The sequence below is a fragment of the Schistocerca gregaria genome, chromosome 7 (assembly GCF_023897955.1).
Source record: "Schistocerca gregaria isolate iqSchGreg1 chromosome 7, iqSchGreg1.2, whole genome shotgun sequence".
Taxonomy (NCBI): domain Eukaryota; kingdom Metazoa; phylum Arthropoda; class Insecta; order Orthoptera; family Acrididae; genus Schistocerca; species Schistocerca gregaria.
The window spans coordinates 465,256,369-465,277,845 of record NC_064926.1 but is presented as its reverse complement, the minus strand read 5'-3'; the positions used below and the strand labels follow the sequence as shown (position 1 = coordinate 465,277,845).

The following is a 21,477-nucleotide window of genomic DNA, read 5'->3' as shown; positions in this document are numbered from 1 at the left end:
CACTGATAGGAGACTAACCTGCCATGAACACACAGACTCCACTTGATTTAGAGTAGTAGCGAGAGCCTGCTTTTGATTCATGAAACCTTGCTGCTGGGTAATAATTCTTTGTAGTATTTCTTACATCAATATGTTTGGTTGGAGACATAACACTGACACCAACACATGGAGAAAATGTATCCCTCACTCATTGCCAAGTCTGCTATAGCGAGAACAAACTTGATTTATGGAACATGTTACTTTATAGGGTAACACATAAGGAGTATATAAAAGGTCTATACAAGGGTGATGTACTTGAGGACAATATTATGGAAATGGAAGAGGATGTAGATGAAGATGAAATAGGAGATATGATACTGCGTGAAGAGTTTGACAGAGCACTGAAAGACCCAAGTCGAAACAAGGCCCCAGGAGTAGACAAAATTCCATTAGAACTACTGACAGCCTTGGGAGAGCCAGTCCTGACTAAACTCTACCACTGGTGAGCAAAATGTATGAGACAGGTGAAATACCCTCAGACTTCAAGAAGAATATAATAATTCCAATCCCAAATAAAGCAGGTGTTGACAGATGTGAAAATTACTGAACTATCAGTTTAATAAGTCATGGCTGCAAAATCCTAACACGAATTCTTTACAGACGAATGGAAAAACAAGTAGAAGCCGACATCGGGGAAGATCAGTTTGGATTCCATAGAAATATCGGAACACTTGAGGCAATACTGACCCTACGACTTCTCTTAGAAGCTAGATTAAGAAAAGGCAAACCTATGTTTGTAGCATTTGTAGACTTAGAGAAAGCTTTTGACAATGTTGACTGTAATACTCTCTTTCAAATTCTGAAGGAGGCAGGGGTGAAATACAGGGAGCGAAAGGCTATTTACAATTTGTACAGAAACCAGATGGCAGTTATAAGAGTTGAGGGACATGAAAGGGAAGCAGTGGTTGGGAAGGGAGTGAGGCAGGGTTGTAGCCTCTCCCCGATGTTATTCAATCTGTGTATTGAGCAAGCAGTGGAGGAAACAAAAGAAAAATTCGGAGTAGGAATTAAAATCCATGGAGAAGAAATAAAATCTTTGAGGTTCGCCGATGACATTGTAATTCTGTCAGAGACAGCAAAGGACTTGGAAAAGCAGTTGAACGGAATGGACAGTATCTTGAAAGGAGGACATAAGATGAATATCAACAAAAGCAAAACGAGGATAATGGAATGTAGCTGAATTAAGTCGGATGATGCTGAGGGAATTAGATTAGGAAATGAGATACTTAAAGTAATAAAGGAGTTTTGCCATTTGGGGAGCAAAATAACTGATGATAGTCGAAGTAGAGAGGATATAAAATGTAGACTGACAATGGCAAGGAAAGCGTTTCTGAAGAAGAGAAATTTGTTAACATTGAGTACAGATTTAAGTATCAGGAAGTCTTTTCTGAAAGTATTTGTATGGAGTGTAGCCATGTATGGAAGTGAAACGTGGATGATAAATAATTTGGACAAATAGAGAATAGAAGCTTTTGAAATGTGGTGCTACAGAAGAATGCTGAAGATAAGATGGGTAGACCACATAACTAATGAGGAGGTATTGAATAGGATAGGGGAGAAGAGAAATTTGTGGCACAACTTGACTAGAAGAAGGGATAGCAAACAGGACATGGTAGGACATGTTCTGAGGCATCAAGGGATCACAAATTTAGCATTGGAGGGCAGCGTGGAGGGTAAAAATCATAGAGGGAGACCAAGAGATGAATACACTAAGCAGATTCAGAAGGATATAGGTTGCAGTAGGTACTGGAAGATGAAGAATCTTGCACAGGATAGAGTAGCATGGAGAGCTGCATCAAACCAGTCTTATGACTGAAGACCACAACAACAACAACAACACAAAGATACAGTGAAGTACAAGCTTCGCGTAGAACTATACACTTTGACTTTTCAACAGTAATACAAGTTACAGAATAGAACAAGCACTCATTTGTGAGTGCTTAAATAATACTGTTTCTTTGGCAGTTCACCAGCACACCAGGGGGTGACCCAGGTGGCATCTATAAGTGGGCCTGTGAACTTTATGGACACACAATCTCTGAAACTGCACACTTCCTGAATAAAGGTACATTACTAAATGCTTGTAAATTGGGAAATTGGTTGAGCTACCATCTGATATGATTCCAATACAAAACGTATGGGGTATATAAAAAGAAGACAACAGGTGAGAAGCAAATTTTTAAACCTGGTTTGGTTGCAAAGGGATGTAGTCATGTAGAAGGCATAGACTGTAATGATATTCGTTGTCCTTTTTCGACTTTTGAAACAATTCATGTATTGATAATAGCCATTGTTGAGAAAAATTGGCATATTGATCAGTATGCTTTGAACAGTAGGTACATATGTGCATAGCAAATGAAAGGAAAAGGTATATGTGCTCCAGCCAGAAGGTTTCATCGAGAGAGACAAAGTTTGATTTGTAATTTAAGCAAGTAAAAATATAGTCTGAAACAAAGTGCTGAAATGATCATTTAAATAACTCATGTTCTAAATGGTATAGAGCTATGTGTATATAAATTAAATATAAAGGCAGGGAAAGTTAATCTGCCATTATATGTGGACAATGTACTTACATATGCACAGAATGAAGAGATAAGGCATAAGGTGAAATCTCTTCTAGAGAGTCACTTTCCAAGTACATGGGCATGGTGTCACACATTGGGAGAGAAATTTGAAAACAGTGAATATGGAACAATTAGTCTTTCTCTGAGGGAATATATTAATCAACTACTTGACAGATTCAGACTTCAGAATGCTTAGGGATTGAGACCCCAATAGAAATGAAACCAAATTTCATTGAAGAGAAGTGTGATGAAGTTAAAAATACTCGGTATTGTGAGCCTTTATCTTTCACAAGGCATGTGGCCAGACATAGCTTTCTCGGTGCTGAAGTTGTCATTATATTGTTCAAAATTTAATGTGAACCATTGTAAACCAGCAAAACAAAAAGGATACTAAGAAATGTGAAAGAAACGGCACTTTACAAACTTACATATCATACCGCTGGTCAAATACTTGCAGCATTTGCTGATGCTGATTGCGCTACTTACAAAGATCATTGAAAAAGTATTACCAGGTACATGATAATTCTGGCAGAATCTCCAGTGTATTGTAACAGTATGAACAAACTGTAATTGCATAGAGCATAGTAGAATAGGTGCCGTGGCAGCCTGCACAGAAGAGGTGGTATGGATGAGAGAGTTACTGAAGAGCCTTGACTGAAAGAACTGATTGGAGTCAAGCAGTGTTGTGATAATCAAGCCACAGCTATACACACCAAGAACCATAGAGATAAATCAAGAAAAGAACATAAAAAAATTGTCATGAAATACCATTTAATCAGGGAGACTGACATTCAATACATTTCAATGGATAAAAATCAAGCTGACCTGTTAACAAACCCACTGAATCAGAATATTCGTGAATGTCATTGTAAGAATATTTTATGTTTTAAATAAGTAAGACAAGGGAAAGGTAATCTTTCATCTATAATGGATCAATGCGTGGAGCTCAGAAACACGTACGATTCAGTTTTTACAGGTTCTAACACACAATTCAACAGAAACTGACATTTTGATTACACAGAAAAGGCATATGAGTAGTGAGACCGGACAGTTCAAATTACTGGGCATTCAAATAGACAGTAAGCTGTTGTGGAAAGCCCATGTTCAGGATGTCTTTAAAGACTAAGTGCTGCTTTATTTACCATTATAACAGTATCTGAAATACGGGATAGTTCAACAGAAAAAGTAGTGTACTTCACTCATTTTTATTTGCTAATGACATATAGTATTATTTTTCAGGTAACTCTCCTGATTCAAAGAGAGTATTTTTGGCTCATAAATGGGTCGTTCGAGCAATGTGTGGTGTAAGCTCATGAATCTCTCATCAACTCCTGTTCAGTAGTCTGGGAATTCTGACTGGCTTCTCAATACATATTTTCTTTAATGTCATTTGTTGTTAACAATGTCAGCTTATTCCCAAGAATTAGCAGCCTTCACTTAGTTAATATCAGGCAGAAATCCAAACTGCATTTGGAATGCACCTCCTTGCCTTTTTTGAAGAAAGGCATGCATTATTGTGCTGCATCCATTTTCAATAATCTGCCACAAGAATTCAAACGTCTTTATCAGTAATCTACGCACTTTCAGGTCTAAACTGAAGAGTTCCCTGATGGCTCACTCCTTCTATTCTGTTCAGTAACTCTGGAAAAAATTTAAAAATCAAGCTAATTTCTGTGTTGAGCCGATTATTGAAAGCAGTTGCCTGAGTTGATGGAGGTGGAGAGGGAGTAGAGAAGGCTGGAAGGAGGGGAAGTGGGAAAGAGCAGGTCTTTGGACAGATGATTCCATCATTCAACAAAACAAAAGAAGTACAGAGGGTAGAGCAAAAACAAGTGCTGGATACTGAAAGGAGGGGAAAGGGGGGGAGGGGGAGACGAAGATGAAAAGGGAGAAAGGCAGGGAGCAGAGAAGGGAGAGGGTTTGAAAAGGGGAGAGAGAGAGAGAGAGAGAGAGAGAGAGAGAGAGAGAGAGAGAGAGAGAGAGAGAGAGAGAGAGAATTAGTCTTGCCAGGGCCATGGGAATGTGTTTGCTTCTGCTTGCCATGGCCGTGGGAATGTGTTTACTTCTGCTAGAAAAAGAGCTAATGCTCGATAGCTAGTGTAAATGCCGTTTCCTGTTATGTGTTAATGTGCTCCATGCATTTATTGCTGAATGCCATTTCCTGTTATGTGTTACTGTGCTCCATGTATTGATCGTTGTAGGTGTGTGGCTGCCTTTCCATTATTTTATTCTTTGTCCGTTTTACATCTGAAATGATATACATGGTTAGTTTTAGATATCATTATGGGGAAAGGAGTGTTTAAAGTAAAACAGGTGGATGAGAGATCTTTACGTATTCTTTATTTGTGACACGACTGAATTATCTTTGATGATTAAAAAAAAAAATTTGTTTTGTTTAGATAACGATTTTTTTTTCTTCTCCGTTGCTTTGTTGATGTATGCGGTCTCCCCCCCCCCCCCCCCCCTCTCAGTACTCAGTACATATTAATGTGGGTAGTATGGCCACTTTGTTGTACTCCAATAAAGGCCTTAGTGAGACCTTCAGCATACTGGGCATGGGAATCCATCCCTTCAGATATGACGTCCACAGATGGCCAGACTATATAGGAGTGGATTTTTGGTTTGGAAGGTATGATACCTGTCAAAATGCAGGATCCGTTGATGGTTAGTGGGCTTGATACAGACAGAAGCACTGGTCGAGCCATCAGAGAAATGGAGATCAACAACTAGAAAGGTAGCACATTTGACTGAAGAGAACCAGATGAAGAAAATGGGAGGTAAGGTGTTCAGGCTGTGGGGAATAAAGATGTCTTGGCCATAGGTCCAGGTCATGAAGATCTCATCAGTGAACTAGACAACTAGACAAGGGGTTTGAGCTTGGAAGACTGGAAAGGTTTCTTCTCCATGGCCCACATACAAGTTGACATAGGAGCCTGCCGTGTGGGTGTCATGCCTGTGCCACAAATTTTTTTGTATATTTTCCTCTCAAAGTAGAAGTAGTTATGTGCGAGGATGTAATTGGTAAGATATATTCAGTATCTCATGTGTTACCCAAGAATTTCTACAAGGTATTTTCTTCTTGCATATTAGACCCTATTGCTGCCTTCACTATTTCATCTCTTAAAGCTATCAATGGCCTTCTATACATTTATATTCTTGTTCTATGTCCCTTTGAAAGAAACATGAAATCTGTAATTCATCAGTTCATCATTGTATGATCATTGCTTTGAAAAGAAAAGGAAAATACTTTTGTAATCTGTAATGCCAACATTTCTGCATATATCTCATAATTTGTTATCTTCATATGTTACAGAGCCTCCACCACCTATGGCTGCAAGATCTCTTATAATGGTTGCTAAGTGCCTTCAAAATCTTGCTAATCTCATTGAATTTGGAGGGAAGGAACCCTACATGGAAGTTGTCAACCCCTTTATCCTCAAAAACAAAGAGCGCATGGTTGTTTTCCTGGATCAGCTGTCTGTAAGTCTGCTTGAAGGTTTAAATTTACATGCACAACTAATTATTAAAAGCTGTGTATACTGACCATTCGCACCACTTTGGACAAATATTTGACAAACAGATGTCATTTGTATATTAACATAAATAATTAACAAGTCATTGGACTTAAAATTTAATTGTTATAAATTATGTCATTTCAGAATTTGCCAGAAAAGCCTGAACCTGAGGAGGCAAGGATTAAAGGTGATCCAGCTCGAGATTTAGGCACACTTCACCACATATGTGTGTCACATCTAAAGGAACTACAAGCCCTTAGCAAAAGCCAGGTAACATCTTGTTTCAGATGGCAATAAAAATCTGCTCCTTGGTCACATATCGATTCAAGAATTACAGCGAGAACTTCCTCATCATTGGAAAATATCTTTCCTCCAAAATTGTATTTCAGTTTGTTGAAAAGTTTGCCTGAAAGTTGTTATCTGTGTTCAATGTCAATAACCATTATTCCCAATCTCTATCACCTGCACCTGTGTGGCTTTGGTCAAATTATTCTCACCATTTCACTATGGCTGGACATGACATTGCATTTGGTTCACATGCTGCCAGAATTTGATGGTGAATCCATGTGTAATTTAGATGTTTTGCCCACAGGAATCATACTTGCAGCGTATTTATACTTCAGAGTTTCCAGATGCCATGACATTTCTCTCCCACACTGTGACGCACCTGTTATCTATACCACAGCAGAACTATATGTCTGCAGAAAATGTATTCTCTTCTGACAATGCTCCTGGTGTGAAGAGATCTTAGCAGGGAACATTCAATATATATGCACTACATTGCCTTCTGCTGTGAAGCATTCCTGATACATGTTGTTGGAAATAGTTTAATTGTGGCTGCTACACCACCAGTGTTTTCCCTACAGCTTTCCCCTACATATGCGTTTAGGACCACTTGAACAATATTACTTGTAATGTAGATTCATCTAGTTGGTCTTACGTATTTCCAGGCTTCCTTCCATTCATCTGGGTGCTGCAAGACCACAAAATTTGTCCTAGTTACAACTGCTACCCTGCCGCCACTTAATTTCACTGTCACTCTGTATATTTTCATGATATTGTAGGAGAAACATTATCACCTGTTCCCTCCTCTCTTTTCTTTAACATATCTTCATATCCTTCACTTCTCTTGTCATATTTTCCAACTTACTGCACTCATAAGTGAATAATTCAGCTTTCCTTCCATCCTTTGACATTCATATCTACATTTATGTTACATTTTGTTTCTTGTATTTCTTTCTCACTTCCTATACATCTGACATTACTCTTCCACCTGTTTAGTAAACTATTGCCATTCCTGTCACAGAACTAGCTTCCACAGGGAACATAGTTTACACCATTTCTTTACCGAGCGAGGTGGCGCAGTGGTTAGCACACTGGACTCGCATTCGGGAGGACGACTGTTCAATCCCGTCTCCGGCCATCCTGATTTAGGTTTTCCGTGATTTCCCTAAATCGTTTCAGGCCAATGCCGGCATGGTTCCTTTGAAAGGGCACGGCCGATTTCCTTCCCAATCCTTCCCTAACCCGAGCTTGCGCTCCATCTCTAATGACCTCGTTGTCGACGGGACGTTAAACACTAACCACCACCACCACTTCATTTCTTTATTGTGTTTAACCATTACCAGATATTTAATATGAGTTATGTTACTCCTCCATCTCATGGCTCAGGTTGCTTGTATCCTAATGTTTCATTTAATTGCTTCTATTGTATAGTATATTGTTTATGTAGGTATGTAGACAACTTTTAGTGGTATATGATTAGCCTCGTAGTCAGCATATTTTGCTTCACTTTCGACTATATGGTATCATTTCATGAGGTTACTCTGCTACCTACTTCTCTGTTTCTCATCATTTACTTTGCAACATGAGTCCTTTCATTATTTTATGTCTCCTTTTTGCCTTCTAAGCTATCTTCCTTGCTACAGCCTTTTAGCAGGTCTCTTACCCTCATAATAATCTCTGTTTTCAGCCACATCTTAGCAGATTACAGTTTATCACATTTTATCAAACCTTCTATTCATAGTCCCCGCCCCCCTCTTAGATTGATCTTCTTTCCAAGGTTTGACCACTTTCCTGTGATTTCCATTCTGTTTCTGAATGTTATTTTGTCCTGAGAGTAATGGATGAGTACCATGTTTTATTTTTATGGCACATTTGTAATGCGGAATTTTTCTCCTTTAATGTGAGATGTCTTGGAGTATTATGATATAAATCCTCACCTACGAAAATAGCAAAAAAACCTGTTGAGTATCTTCATCAGGTTACCTTCCATATCTTCTCTTTAAGGTTTGTGGTGAATCCAAGCACTGTTGTTCTTGAAGCTGGTATTTCACAGAAGCTGTGTGATATTGTATGTACTGTGCCACTTTTTTGTCTTTACTTTAAACACTGAGGAACATATTATTCCTTTTTACATCAATTATTTCTGATTACAGTACTTGTATTGTTTATGAAGAATTAGCATTGTGTGTTTAAACTGAATGGGAAGACATTAACATGTGAGGAGTGTACCCACAATGGAATGTATTGAAAGTCCAGTAATACACAGAGGCGTCAAAAGTCATGGGATAGAAATACGCAAGAATCGAGAATTTTTAGTCACCATTGATCATTTAATAATGAAATAGGCTTCAACATTATTGTATAATACAGGATGTAGTAATACATTCAGGTATATAGTAAGAAAATAAGCTGATATCAGTTAACTGTAGTATACATATATTAAGCACCACAATGATATATGCTACAGTAAGATTTCTAATAGCTAGTGCCTGTGATGTAGTATGGTACAAACACTGTGCAATAATAACTGGATAGAGTGTACATGACAAAATCATAAAAAAACTTAGAAGCACAATCATACAGAACATAAACATACCATATAATGATACAGTGCACTATAGGAAAGTTTGTTACATACTAATATCCTCCTCAGGCATCTCAAAGAATTCTTTGATGTGGTAAAATGGATCATCTGATAGCCAGCTGTACCATTTAATCCTAAAAATTTTGAGATACATAGAGCAAACATAGATGAGTACTTTGTAGAAATTTTGAGTAGGTTCACTTTGTGAGAATTTCCAGTTCTTGCTAACCTGTGTCTGGGAGTATCTAAATTAGCCTTATCACTGGTGTTGTGTTTATGAGTTTCTCCCCTAGCAGCAAATTCTAAAATATTATTTTTAACACAGAGCACAGACACACAAAAGTATAAATTTATAATTGTGAGTATTCTGAGCCTTGAAAAAAAGAAGACTGCAGTGCTCCATGTGTCCTGTTTCACACATTATATGTAGGACTTACTTCTCTTATTTTTAAAATAATCTTGATGTGAGTGGAGTGTCCCCTCTACAATTAGCTGATATGACATATGTGACTGGAATAGTCCAAAGTATGTCACCCTAAGGTAATCCAACCTCACTAAATTCCTTACCTTCAAAGTGAGGTTATATATTTTTTTTCACATATGTAAATAAAATAGAAAGAAACTTCCACATGGGAAAAATATATTAAAAACAAAGATTCCAAGACTTACCAAGAGGGAAAGCGCCGGTAGATAGGCACAATAAATAAAACATACACACACACACACACACACACACACACACACACACACACACACACACACAGAGCGTGCGCGCGAGTATATACCTATCCTTTTTTCCCCCTAAGGTAAGTCTTTCCACTCCCGGGATTGGAATGACTCCTTACCCTCTCCCTAAAACCCACATCCTTTCATCTTTCCTTTTCCTTCCCTCCTTCCTGACGAAGCAGCTGCCAGTTGCGAAAGCTCGAAATTCTGTGTGTGTTTTTGTGTGTTTTATTTATTGTGCCTATCTACCGGCGCTTTCCCGCTTGGTAAGTCTTGGAATCTTTGTTTTTAATATATTTTTCACATATGTGATTGATATGTTCTTCCCAGTGGAGTCTGGAGTCAATGTAAATACCTAAAAGTTTTACTGGCTTCTTTTCTATTTCAATAGATGCTCTCATTAGGAGTTGTTGGGTTTTATCGGGATTACATGGGAGTTTATTAGCTACAAACCACTACAAGGCTGTATCCAAGTTATCCTGTTCAGATCTGAGATTCTGTGATGTGTGGTAAGTAGCGTTGTATCATCTGCATAGCATATGACAGAATGAGATGTTGGGCAAATCATTGATTGCTGCAGTGAAGAAGAGTCCAAGATAGATCCTTTTGGAACACCTGTGCTGATTTCCATTAAGGAGGATTTACATTTCTGACTGAGATTGACTGCTTTCTGTTGCTTAAATAAGAATGCATCATAGTTCATGTACTTCCACGCACCCAATAAAACTCCAGATTCCTTATTAGTTTGTCGACATGAATGCAATCAGGTGCTCAGGCTACATAATAGCAGTGATACCACGACTTTCTCTTCAATATCTGTTGAAGTTTGACCCACAGTTTTTGCAACAGCTGCTGTTGTGTTCCTCCCCTGGCAAAAAGCAAACTGATTGTTACATGTTGTTGTTGTTGTCTTCAGTCCAGAGACTGGTTTCATGTAGCTCTCCATGCTACTCTATCCTGTGCAAGCTGCTTCATCTCCCAATACCTGCTGCAACCTACATCCTTCTGAATCTCTTTAGTATATTCATCTCTTGATCTTCCTCTCCAATTTTTACCCTCCACACTGCCCTCCAATACTAAATTGGTGATCCCTTATGTCTCAGATTATGCCCTACCAACCGATCCCTTCTTCTAGTCAAGTTGTGCCACAAATTTCTCTTCTCTCCAAGTCTGTTCAATATCTCCTCATTAGTTATGTGATCTACCCATCTGATCTTCAGCATTCTTCTGTAGCACTACATTTCGAAAGCTTCTATTCTCCTCTTGCCTAAACTATTTATCGTCAACGTTTCACTTCCATACATGACTTCACTCCATTCAAATACTTTCAAAACGACTTCATGACACTTAAATCTTTACTCGATGTTAACAAATTTCTTTCCTTGCCATTGCCAGTCTACCTTTTATATCCTCTCTGCTTCGACCATCATTAATTATTTTGCTCCCCAAATAGCAAAACTCATTTACTACTTTAATTCGACTACATTCCACTAACCTCGTTTTGCTTTTGTTGATGATCATCATATATCCTCCTTTCAAGACACTGTCCATTCCGTTCAGCTGCTCTTCCATGTCCTTTGCTGCCTCTGACAGAATTACAGTGTCATCGGCTAACCTCAAAGTTTTTATTTCTTCTCCATGGATTTTAATTCCTATTCCGAATTTTCTTTTGTTTCCTTTACTGTTTGCTCAATATACAGATTGAATAACATTGGGAATAGGCTACAACCCTGTCTCACTCCCTTCCAACCACTGCTTCCCTTTCATGTCCCTCAACTCTTAGAATTGCCATCTTGTTTCTGTACAAATTGTAAATAATCTTTCGCTCCTTGTATTTTACCCCTGCCACCTTCAGAATTTGAAAGAGAGTATTCCAGTCAACATTGTCAAAAGCTTTCTCTAAGTCTACAAATGCTAGAAATGTAGGTTTGCCTTTCCTTAATCTATTTTCTAAGATAAGTCATAGGTCAGTATCGCCTCACGTGTTCCAACATTTCTACGGAATCCAAACTGATCTTCCCGAGGTCGGCTTCTACCAGTTTTTCCATAAGTCTGTAAAGAGTTTGTGTTAGTATTTTGCAGCCATGGCTTATTAAACTGATAGTTCGGCAATATTCAAATCTGTCAACACCTGCTTTCTTTGGGATTGGAACTATATTATTCTTCTTGAAGTCTGAGGGTATTTCGCCTGTCTCATACATCTTGCTCACTGGATGGTAGAGTTTCGTTAGGCCTGTCTCTCACAAGGCTGTCAGCAGTTCTAATGGAATTTGTCTGCTCCCGGGGCCTTGTTTCGACTTAGGTCTTTCAGTGCCCTGTCAAACTCTTCATGCATTATCGTATCTCCTATTTCATCTTCATCTACAGTCTCTTCCATTCCTATAATATTTTCCTCAAGAACATCACCCTTGTATAGACCCTCCATAAACTCCTTCCACCTTTTTGCTTTCACTTCTTTGCTTAGAACTGGGTTTCCATCTGAGTTCTTGATATTCCTGCAAGTGGTTCTCTTTTCTCCAAAGGTCTCTTTAATTTTCCTGTAGGCTGAATCTATCTTACCCCTAGTGATATGTGCCTCTACGTCCTTACATTTGTCCTCTAGCCATCTCTGTTTAGCCATTTTGCACTTCCTGTCGATCTCATTTTTGAGACGTTTGTATTCCTTTCTGCCTGCTTCATTTACTGCGTTTTTGTATATTCTCCTTTCATCAATTAAATTCAATATCACTTATGTTACCCAAGGATTTCTATTAGCCCTCATGTTTTTTTACCTACGTGATCCTATACATTCACTATTTCATCTCTCAAAGCTACCCGTTCTTCTACTGTATTTCCACCTTTTTGCAGTTTCTTAAGTTTTAATCTACAGTTCATAACCAATAGATTGTGGTCAGAGTCCACATCTGCCCGTGGAAATGTCTTATAATTTAAAAACTGGTTCCTGAATCTCTGTCTTACCATTATATAATCTATCTGAAACATTCTAGTATCTGCAGGCTTCTTCCATGTATACAACCTTCTTTTATAATTCTTAAACCAAGTGTTAGCTATGATTAAGTTATGATCTGTGCAAAATTCTATCAGGTGGCTTCCTCTTTCATTCCTTAGTCCCATTCCATATTCACCTACTAAGTTTCCTTCCCTTCCTTTTCCTACTATCGAGTTCCACTCACCCATGACTATTAAATTTTTGTCTCCCTTCACTATCTGAATAATTTCTTTTATCTCATCATACATTTCATCAATCTCTTTGTCATCTGCAGAGCTAGTTGGCATATAAACTTGTACTACTATGGTAGGCATGGGCTTCGTGTTTATCTTCGCCACAATAATGCGTTCACTATGCTGTTTGTAGTAGCTTACCCGCACTCAGGTTTTTTTATTCATTATTAAACCTATTCCTGCATTACCCCTATTTGATTTTGTGTTTATAACCCTGTATTCACCTGACCAGAGTCTTGTTCCTCCTGTTATCGAAATTCACTAATTCCCACTATATTTAACTTTAACCTATCCATTTCCCTTTTTAAATTTTCTAACCTACCTGCTCGATTAAGGGATCTGACATTCCACACTCCGATCCATAGAATGCCAGTTTTCTTTCTCGTGATAATGACATCCTCTTCAGTAGTCCCAACCCGGAGATCCGAATGAGGGACTGTTTTACCTCCGGAATATTTTAACCAAGAGGACGCCATCATTATTTAACCATACAGTAAAGCTGCATGCCCTCGGGAAAGATTACGGCTGTAGTTTTCCCTCGCTTTCAGCCGTTCGCAGTACCAGCACAGCAAGGCCGTTTTGGTTAGCGTTACAAGGCCAGATCAGTCAATCATCCAGACTGTTGCCCCTGCAACTACTGAAAAGGCTGCTGCCCCTCTTCAGGAACCACACGTTTGTCTGGCCTCTCAACTGATACCCCTCCGTTGTGATTGCACCTACGGTACAGCTGTCTGTATCGCTGAGGCACGCAAGCCTCCCCACCAGCGGCAACGTCCATGGTTCATGGGGAGGGATTGTCACATAGGAGATTCTATTTTTCAAAGTAGCTGCTTATTTGTGTGTATAGCAGCGGCTCAGATATCTTTGAACATATTGGCCCAATTGAGACTGCTCTGTATCTTTGGGGAATTGAATTTGTTTGACGCTTTTTTAAAAAAACTGTGATAACTTTTGATAACTTGAGTGATTCCATAAATACTCTAAACTCTACACATGTATTAAAAATAAAAGTTAATAGTGTGGAGACTGAGCGTTTTTTAACCAGTAGCAGTCCAAAGTTCTAGAATTTAAAAAATTGTTTACAACTTTTATAATATCAGCAGATGTACACATACACAGAATGTGGTAGTACTGTGTGCAAAAGGTATGAAATAGGAGTGCATTGACAGAGCTGTCATTTGTACTCAGGTAATTCATGTGAAAATGTTTCTGATGTGATTACGCAGAATGTATATACCCTGGGAAATCCAGGAAAAACTATATAATCTTTTCATCTGTGAGGAAACCAGGAAAAACACGGGAATTGTTAAGAATTCTGGGAATTTTTCATTGTTTTAGTTTTAAGTTAAATTTTTGTTGTTTTGACTGGTACGAATTGATACTCTAACAAAGAATTTCACTTCAGCCCATTACTGGAGAATAATGTTGCAGTAATAACACATAAACAACGGGAAAAAACCAAAATAAAACTTAGGTTGCAAAGGAAATGTGCCATTTTCAACAACAAAACACAGTGCACACACAAGCGTCTGGCAACAGTGAAATGTTTCAAAGACTTTAGGCTGAAGACTTCATAACAACAGACTGCTTCCAATGAGCATGATGTCACAACGGTTCAGATTAGATTCATTTGAGCAGTTGATTGTAGGCTGATGCACATGCACAGTTAAGTCACATATGAGCAGTACCCTCTCCCACCTCTGGCTACTTGAAGTGTTGCTGTTAGCCACACCAGCAGTAGCAACAAGCAGCCAGATGCTATCGGGGAAATTTTTTTTGGTGCACCCAAGCTGACAGAGTTGTGCATGCACAGAGCAGTCAGAGTTTATTTGAGGGGGGGGGGGGGGGGGGGGTAGTAATGTCCACATCACCCATGTTTACATTTAGTGAGATTGCTGTTTCCCCTTTGTTTACAGTGCTCACTTAAAAAAATTATTTCTAGGTTTTTGGCAGTCAGGCATTAATTGCCTTGCAGGACAATGAAGTTATTTTTGTCAGTTTCCTTCAGAAATTTGGTTTTTATTAATCGTTACCATAGAGGCAGTAAATTTATTTGAAATTCTATTGGCTAGTTTCAACTGTTTGCTGAATTTGAGGCGTATGTTTTTATCTTCAGGCAAGCAGGGCGTTATGCCGTAATAAAGAACCAAACATGAGATAATGTGGTACACATACTCCAAGAAAATTTGCACCCTAAAAACCACACTGAAAAGCTTTATATCAGGTTGGGGCTTACTTCTTTGTGAATCTGGGCATATGAATGTCTGCTTTAAGCCAAATTGTGCATTTTAGTATGATTTACAAAATTCAGGTGCTCTTGGAGTATCCTCTGAAGTCCTGTTTTGTGTATGACGTAATGTAAGATCTCTTAATGCTATATACGTACAAACATATGGGCTTCCTACATCATCATAGCTGCGCACACACAGTAATGGTGTTTTCTGGTGCTCTCTGACAACTGCTGAAACGAATTTTAACAGGTTGCGGGAAAATCTTACAAATGAATTTCATTTTTTGTAAGATAAATTACGTTATGTCTGCACCCGGGCTTCAAATTTCTTAAATCACAGAACATTTGATTCTCATTTAAAGCTTAACATCTTGAGGACCAGCCACTTAGAAGACTTTCAAGCTCAGAAGTCCAGACATTTATGTCATTATTTAAAATGGTGCTGGCACATTTGTCTGGTGTATCTCAAAGTGGAACACATGCAAAAAAAAAAAATTAAAAAAAATTCCAGTATTATATGTAAAAGCTTAGCTTTTCTTATAGCTATACTATGTATATTAATTTGAACCATTAACTTTTGCTATTTGTATGTTCATGCTACTTAACAGTAATGTTGCTATGGCTGACTACATCCCATGTCCTATGCTATGAATAGCTGATATCATCAGCTTGCAAGATCATGTTACATAAAATACGACTGGCTTACAAAAGCACATCACAATCTAAATTTTGATGCTTTGGAAACTAACTTGCTGTGTTTGGTGGAATTCGAATATATACTTTTGTAACATGAAAATATGCAGGGCAATTTAAAAAAAAAAAAATGCAGTGTACGTGCTGCTGCACATCAAAGACCTTTTCAAAACGACCTCATCCTTCCTCCCAATGAATGTTAACTAAAATGCTGAAAAGTTCTACACTGTTGTATAAAACCTTAACCATTCAAAGAATTGATAAGTTTTACACTTCTGAGGGAAAATGTACTGTCACTCAACATACAAAAAATGTATTTTCACCTGGGAAAAAAGTGTATTTTTAACTGGGAAATCTGGAAATTTTTTCCTGTTGTCCACATGTACATCCTGTTATGGCCACACAATGAGAATTAATAGACTTTTAATGTGGAATGATAGTTGGAGCTAAAAACATGGGACATTCCATTTCAGAAATCATTATGGAATTCTGTCAAGAGTGTGCTGAGAATACCAATTTTCAGACATTACTTCTCACCACAGACAACACAGTGGCCGACAGTCTTCACCTAATGACCAAGAGCAGCAGCGTTTGCGTAGGTTTGTTATTGCTAACAGACAAGAAACACAGTTTGAAATAACCACAGAAATCAATTTGGGACATACGACAAATGTATGTGCTTGGACAGTACCACGAAATTTGGCGTTATTGTGCTATGGCACCAGATGGCCGACGCAAGTGCCTTTGCTAACAGTAAGGAATTGCTAGCAGCGCCTCTCCTGGGCTTTTGACCATATCTGTTGGACCCTGGATGGCTGGGAAACTGTAGCCTGGTCAGTTGAGTCACGATTTCCGTTGGCCAGAGCTGATGGTAGGGTTCGAGTGTGGTGCAGACCCCACAAAGCCGTGGACCCAAGTTGTGAACAAAGATCTGTGCATGCTGGTAGTAGCCCCATAATTGCATGGGCTGTGTTTACACTGTGTGGACTGGGTCCTCTGGTCCAACAGAACCAAGCATTGACTGGAAATGGTTATGTTCTGCCACTTGGAGATCATTTGCAGCCATTCATGGACTTCATGTTCCCAAACAATGATTGAATTTTTGTGGATGATTACATGCCATGTCACTGGGCCACAACTGTTCATGACTAGTTTGAAGAACATTTTGGATATTTCGAGCAAATGATTCAGCCTCTCAGAATCACCTGACATGAGTCCCATCAAACATTTGTGGGACGTAATTGAGCGGTCAGTTTGTGTACAAAATACTGCACGATCAACACTGTCACACTTATGGACGGCTATAGAGCCAGCATGATTTGGTATTTCTGCAGATGACTTCCAACGGTTCATTGAGTCTATACCACCTCGAGTTGCTGCACTATGGCCAGCAAAAGGAGGTCCAACAGGATGTAATTTCCTCAGCTTTCTCTGGCTCCATTATTTCCACTGTTGTAGTATGGCACTGATTCCAGAAAATCTGTTTTTCATACTAAATGTTATGATTTACAGCCAGATGCCTTGAACAGGCAGGGGTTGGTATATTACCTATTTTTTCACTGTGTTACTTTTAATGATCTGTTAGGAGACGGGGGAGGGGGAGCGGGGGCGGCGGAGGAAGATAGGGAGATTAAAACTTGATAAGTTCTGTAGAAGTCTCTTTATATGCAGTCCCTCAATACTTCAAAATGAAAACAACATACCTCAATCATAAAGCTGAAGTTAGTTGCACAGTATTCACGATTAGCATTTATTAGCACACCATAGAATGTTACATTTAGACACAGTTGACTACAATTGGTAAATTATAACAATACAGTGTGTCCATACTTAAAGTTTCAGTTTCAGAATGCTGTAGAAAGAGAACCACTCCTTAGAATGACATCAGTTTTGAACAGCATATTGTTGACACCAGGGGGAACATTATGGAACTAAAAAAAAAGTAAATGGGGTTGGCTACAAACCACAGATGAATTGCAGTACGATGACTGTGATTTGAGTCGCACATTACACCATGCATACTGATCAATGCACACAACTGACAAGTTCTACAGCCAACACTTCGATGAAGTTGTTCAGCATTGCATGGGAAAAAATTGTTTTTAATTGTCCTGAAGCCAAAAACAGATAAAATCAAGACATTGGTTTTTAATTGTCCTGGGTCCGAAAACCATCTAAGAAGCAAAATTACATTGCTTTTTAATTGTCCTGGATACAAAAGCCACATAAAAAGCAAAATTATTTTGGTTTTTAATTGTCCTGGGACCAAAAAAACACTTTAAAAACAAAACTGTGGTGAGACTGGTGCAAGACATTTTTTTATATGCTGTCTATCATTTTCTGCCACGTGTTGAAATTGAGAAACAGTATGTTCCAAACAGGTCAGAGTGTCTGAGGTCACATTTAGAATATGTTGCACAATGTGCACTGTCAATTCAGCTGTGTTCATAATTGGAGCATTGAACACATCGTCTTTCAGATAACACCACAGCTGGAAGTCACACAGATTAATATCAGATGATCTGGACGGCCTTGCTGTAGGTAAATGACGGCTGGTAATTGTATCATTTCCGAATTGCCTCGGCAGTGTGCAGATGGATGCCATCTTGCATAAATGGGTACTATCTATACATGCATGCTGTTGAAGAATTGGAGTGATGTTGGTGCACAGAGGACTCGCACAGCATTTGGCACTGAGGGTACAAGTAACAGGATCTGCAGGACTCGTTTCCTCGAAAAAATACAGCTCTTCAATAAACAATGCTGTCAACAAGCATCACAGTGACCTTTGCAGTTCAGAGGTGGAAATGTGCTTTATCTGTCCACAGAATGTTCCATGGCCATTCATTTTCGACTTCCATGCGAGCAAGAAATCCCAGAATGAACGTTCTTCTTGCTAGCAGCTCAGCAGGAAGCAACTCCTGTACAGGGTGATTTTGTATGGATAGCAGTGCAGGATGTTTCATGAGATTTTTATGCACTGTACTCGCTGGCAAGTCCAATGTTCAGGCAATTGCCCATGCACTACACCTTTGCATACCACTGCTCGACCCCTGCACTGTGGCTACATCCTTAACAGATGTCAGATCAACTGCTTTCCTCCTCCTGCCATATTGCACTTCAAAAGAACGTGTCTCTTCACATGTTGTAATCATTTTCTATTGGCCCTTATCAGACATTGGACCAACCCCTTTATTCGCGCTCTTGAGTGTCTGGAACTTCTGCAAGGCTACTGGAGCACAGTCACCATTTTTGTAAAAGAGCTTTACATGCAGCATGCCACCCTTCATAGAGATAATTATGTTGGGTGTCTCGTGTATTGTGTGCATAATCTGATGCATACAGTGCCATCTCTTTGTAAAATTTTCATTTTTTATTTGTTTGTTTGAACAGTTGAACAGTGTATTATTGATGCAGGGGAAAATGTCATGGATAATTTAAAAAGCAAATTTGACGTGATTCTGAGGAGTGGTTCTCTTTTTTACAACATTTTGAAGCTGGAACTTTAACTAGGGCACCCTGGATGTTGACAGAAATTGCAAGTTTGGGCCATATCACAAACACTCTGAGCCATCACCTTGAATATTATTGGTACTTGGAATAATTGCAAATTCTGGATAACAAGAAATGAGACATAATTTCTTTTTTTTTTTTTTTTTTTTTTGTTTTTCCCTCTTGACATGCTTTATTTTTACATATGTTTTGCTTTGTGTGCAGTTAATTTTTTGAACTACTGACAGAAAAACCGATGTGTGAAACAGTTTAACAATTTATCTACTCAATTTCTTTCCAGGTTACCCTAAAGAAACTAGTCACTGTCACAGAAATGCTGAGTAAGCACAAACAAAAGTACCTGGAAATGATAAGGTAGTTGTTTCAACAGGAGGCACATCCAGTTTCCCATAGTGAGTCTATGTGCCATTCTGCTTTTGGCATTTGAGTAGGACATTCTGAGGAAAGACTATGGACTGTTGAAGATGTAATAGTTGTGGCTGAAGAGTAAGAAACTTTTTGCATCGCTTTTCTCAATTGCCAGGACGAATATACTCAGGTTATGTGATCGTGTTAGATATTGTTATCTAATATATATTTGAAATGAACAATATAGCACAAAGAGTACTCATCAGGAAGGCAACAGTACTATACTGTTACTTAATTCCTAGATATTTAGTTTGTATACACACACGGATGAATGAAGCGATTCGATTGAACACCTTCGACTAAAGTAGATATATGTTCGCATAAGTATGTGATGAATCTTTTTTATTACAGTGAGATTAATTTTTATATTTATATGTTTCGTAGTGACTGTCTGAACCGAATGAAAACTATTTTGAATGTAACAGTAATGTAAATATTTTGATGCATTTTACCTTGTGCATTTTGTACAGAAAAATTATATAGCTTAGCTCATTTGAAGAAAAATAATCTCCAGTGAACTAGTGATTACATCTTTGTTAACTGTCTTTTTTATGTATGAAATTTTACAATACATCAATGTGATCTGTATAAAGCAATTCCTTGTGTAGTTTTTTTAATTGAATCAAATATCAGTTGTACATAATAAAGAACAACTGGTATACAATTATTTTCATACTATTTTGATAAAAAAAGAGGATATCATTATAAGGAAGGCCTGATTGAGTAGTTTTTCCTTTGAATAAAATTTGCTAGTTATATTAGGCACTGATGAACTTAAAAACAAGCCAAAATATCATTACAGTGAGATGTTTTGTGTGTGGAAAGAAGGAAGGGGAAAGGGAAGGCGGTAATGCGTGTATACCGTGCAGCAGACATAAAACAGTAGGTAGGAGGTGGAGAAGGGGAGTGAAGAAAGAATGGGAGAAGACAGGGAGAATATATTGTTACAGGGCATTAATTATTACAATAGTGACTCAATTACTTATATCAGCAGCAATGGTTTATAAGAAATTTCTTACTTCTAGGAAGCCGTTTCCCCTCAGTCACTGAAACCATTTGAATTGTTGTTTCTGAATTTAGTGCTGTCATTATATTAAATGACAAATGTGAATTGCAGTTGAAACTCTGAAAATATCTTGAATATGTGATAAATCATCTTCCATTATGTCATGGAGCATGTAAAGCAGTTGTGAAATAACAGAACACCTCTTGACTGAATCTGATTGAAAAGATCAGTTGTTAGTATTATTGCTCAAAGTGATACTGTAAAGCTGTGACATCTCTCTTGTGAATCCATTATATTACCATCAGCATAAATATTTTGTGTCCACTGACGGTGTAGTCCTGGAACCTACATAAATATTTTTTTTGTATTTTTTTGTATTTTAGGTACCTTGTCTTTTGCTTCCAGTGGACAAAAGCATAATACAGATGTAACAGTTACTTCATTCTTTGTAATAAAAAAAAGTCATTGTGAATTCACTGCTCCATTTTAGTGTTTGAACTGAAATTACAGCACTATAACTGTGTGCATTGTATTTACTGATAGACTTGGTGATACATAGGCGTTAAAGACATGTGGTTTGGTAGCCCACATGCTAAGTATGCTCTGAAAGTTCGAATTCTTGCCTTTGCAATGCTGCATATTTTAGATTTACTATAGGAACATAAGCATGTGAACTTTTTAAGAAGGAAATG

The 21,477-nt window shown here is 38.2% G+C and overlaps 1 protein-coding gene across 1 annotated transcript in view; it reads left to right on the top strand.

The window, feature by feature from the left end:
- Positions 1-21,261, top strand: part of LOC126282060 (ras GTPase-activating protein 1) — a 143,692-nt gene extending 122,431 nt beyond the window's left edge. The window contains exons 16-18 of the mRNA XM_049981500.1: positions 5,917-6,083; positions 6,263-6,388; positions 19,652-21,261. Coding sequence (XP_049837457.1) covers positions 5,917-6,083; positions 6,263-6,388; positions 19,652-19,729 — 371 coding nt within the window. The 3' untranslated portion in view covers positions 19,730-21,261. The remainder of the gene's footprint in view (positions 1-5,916; positions 6,084-6,262; positions 6,389-19,651) is intronic.
- Positions 21,262-21,477: the final 216 nt, after the last annotated feature.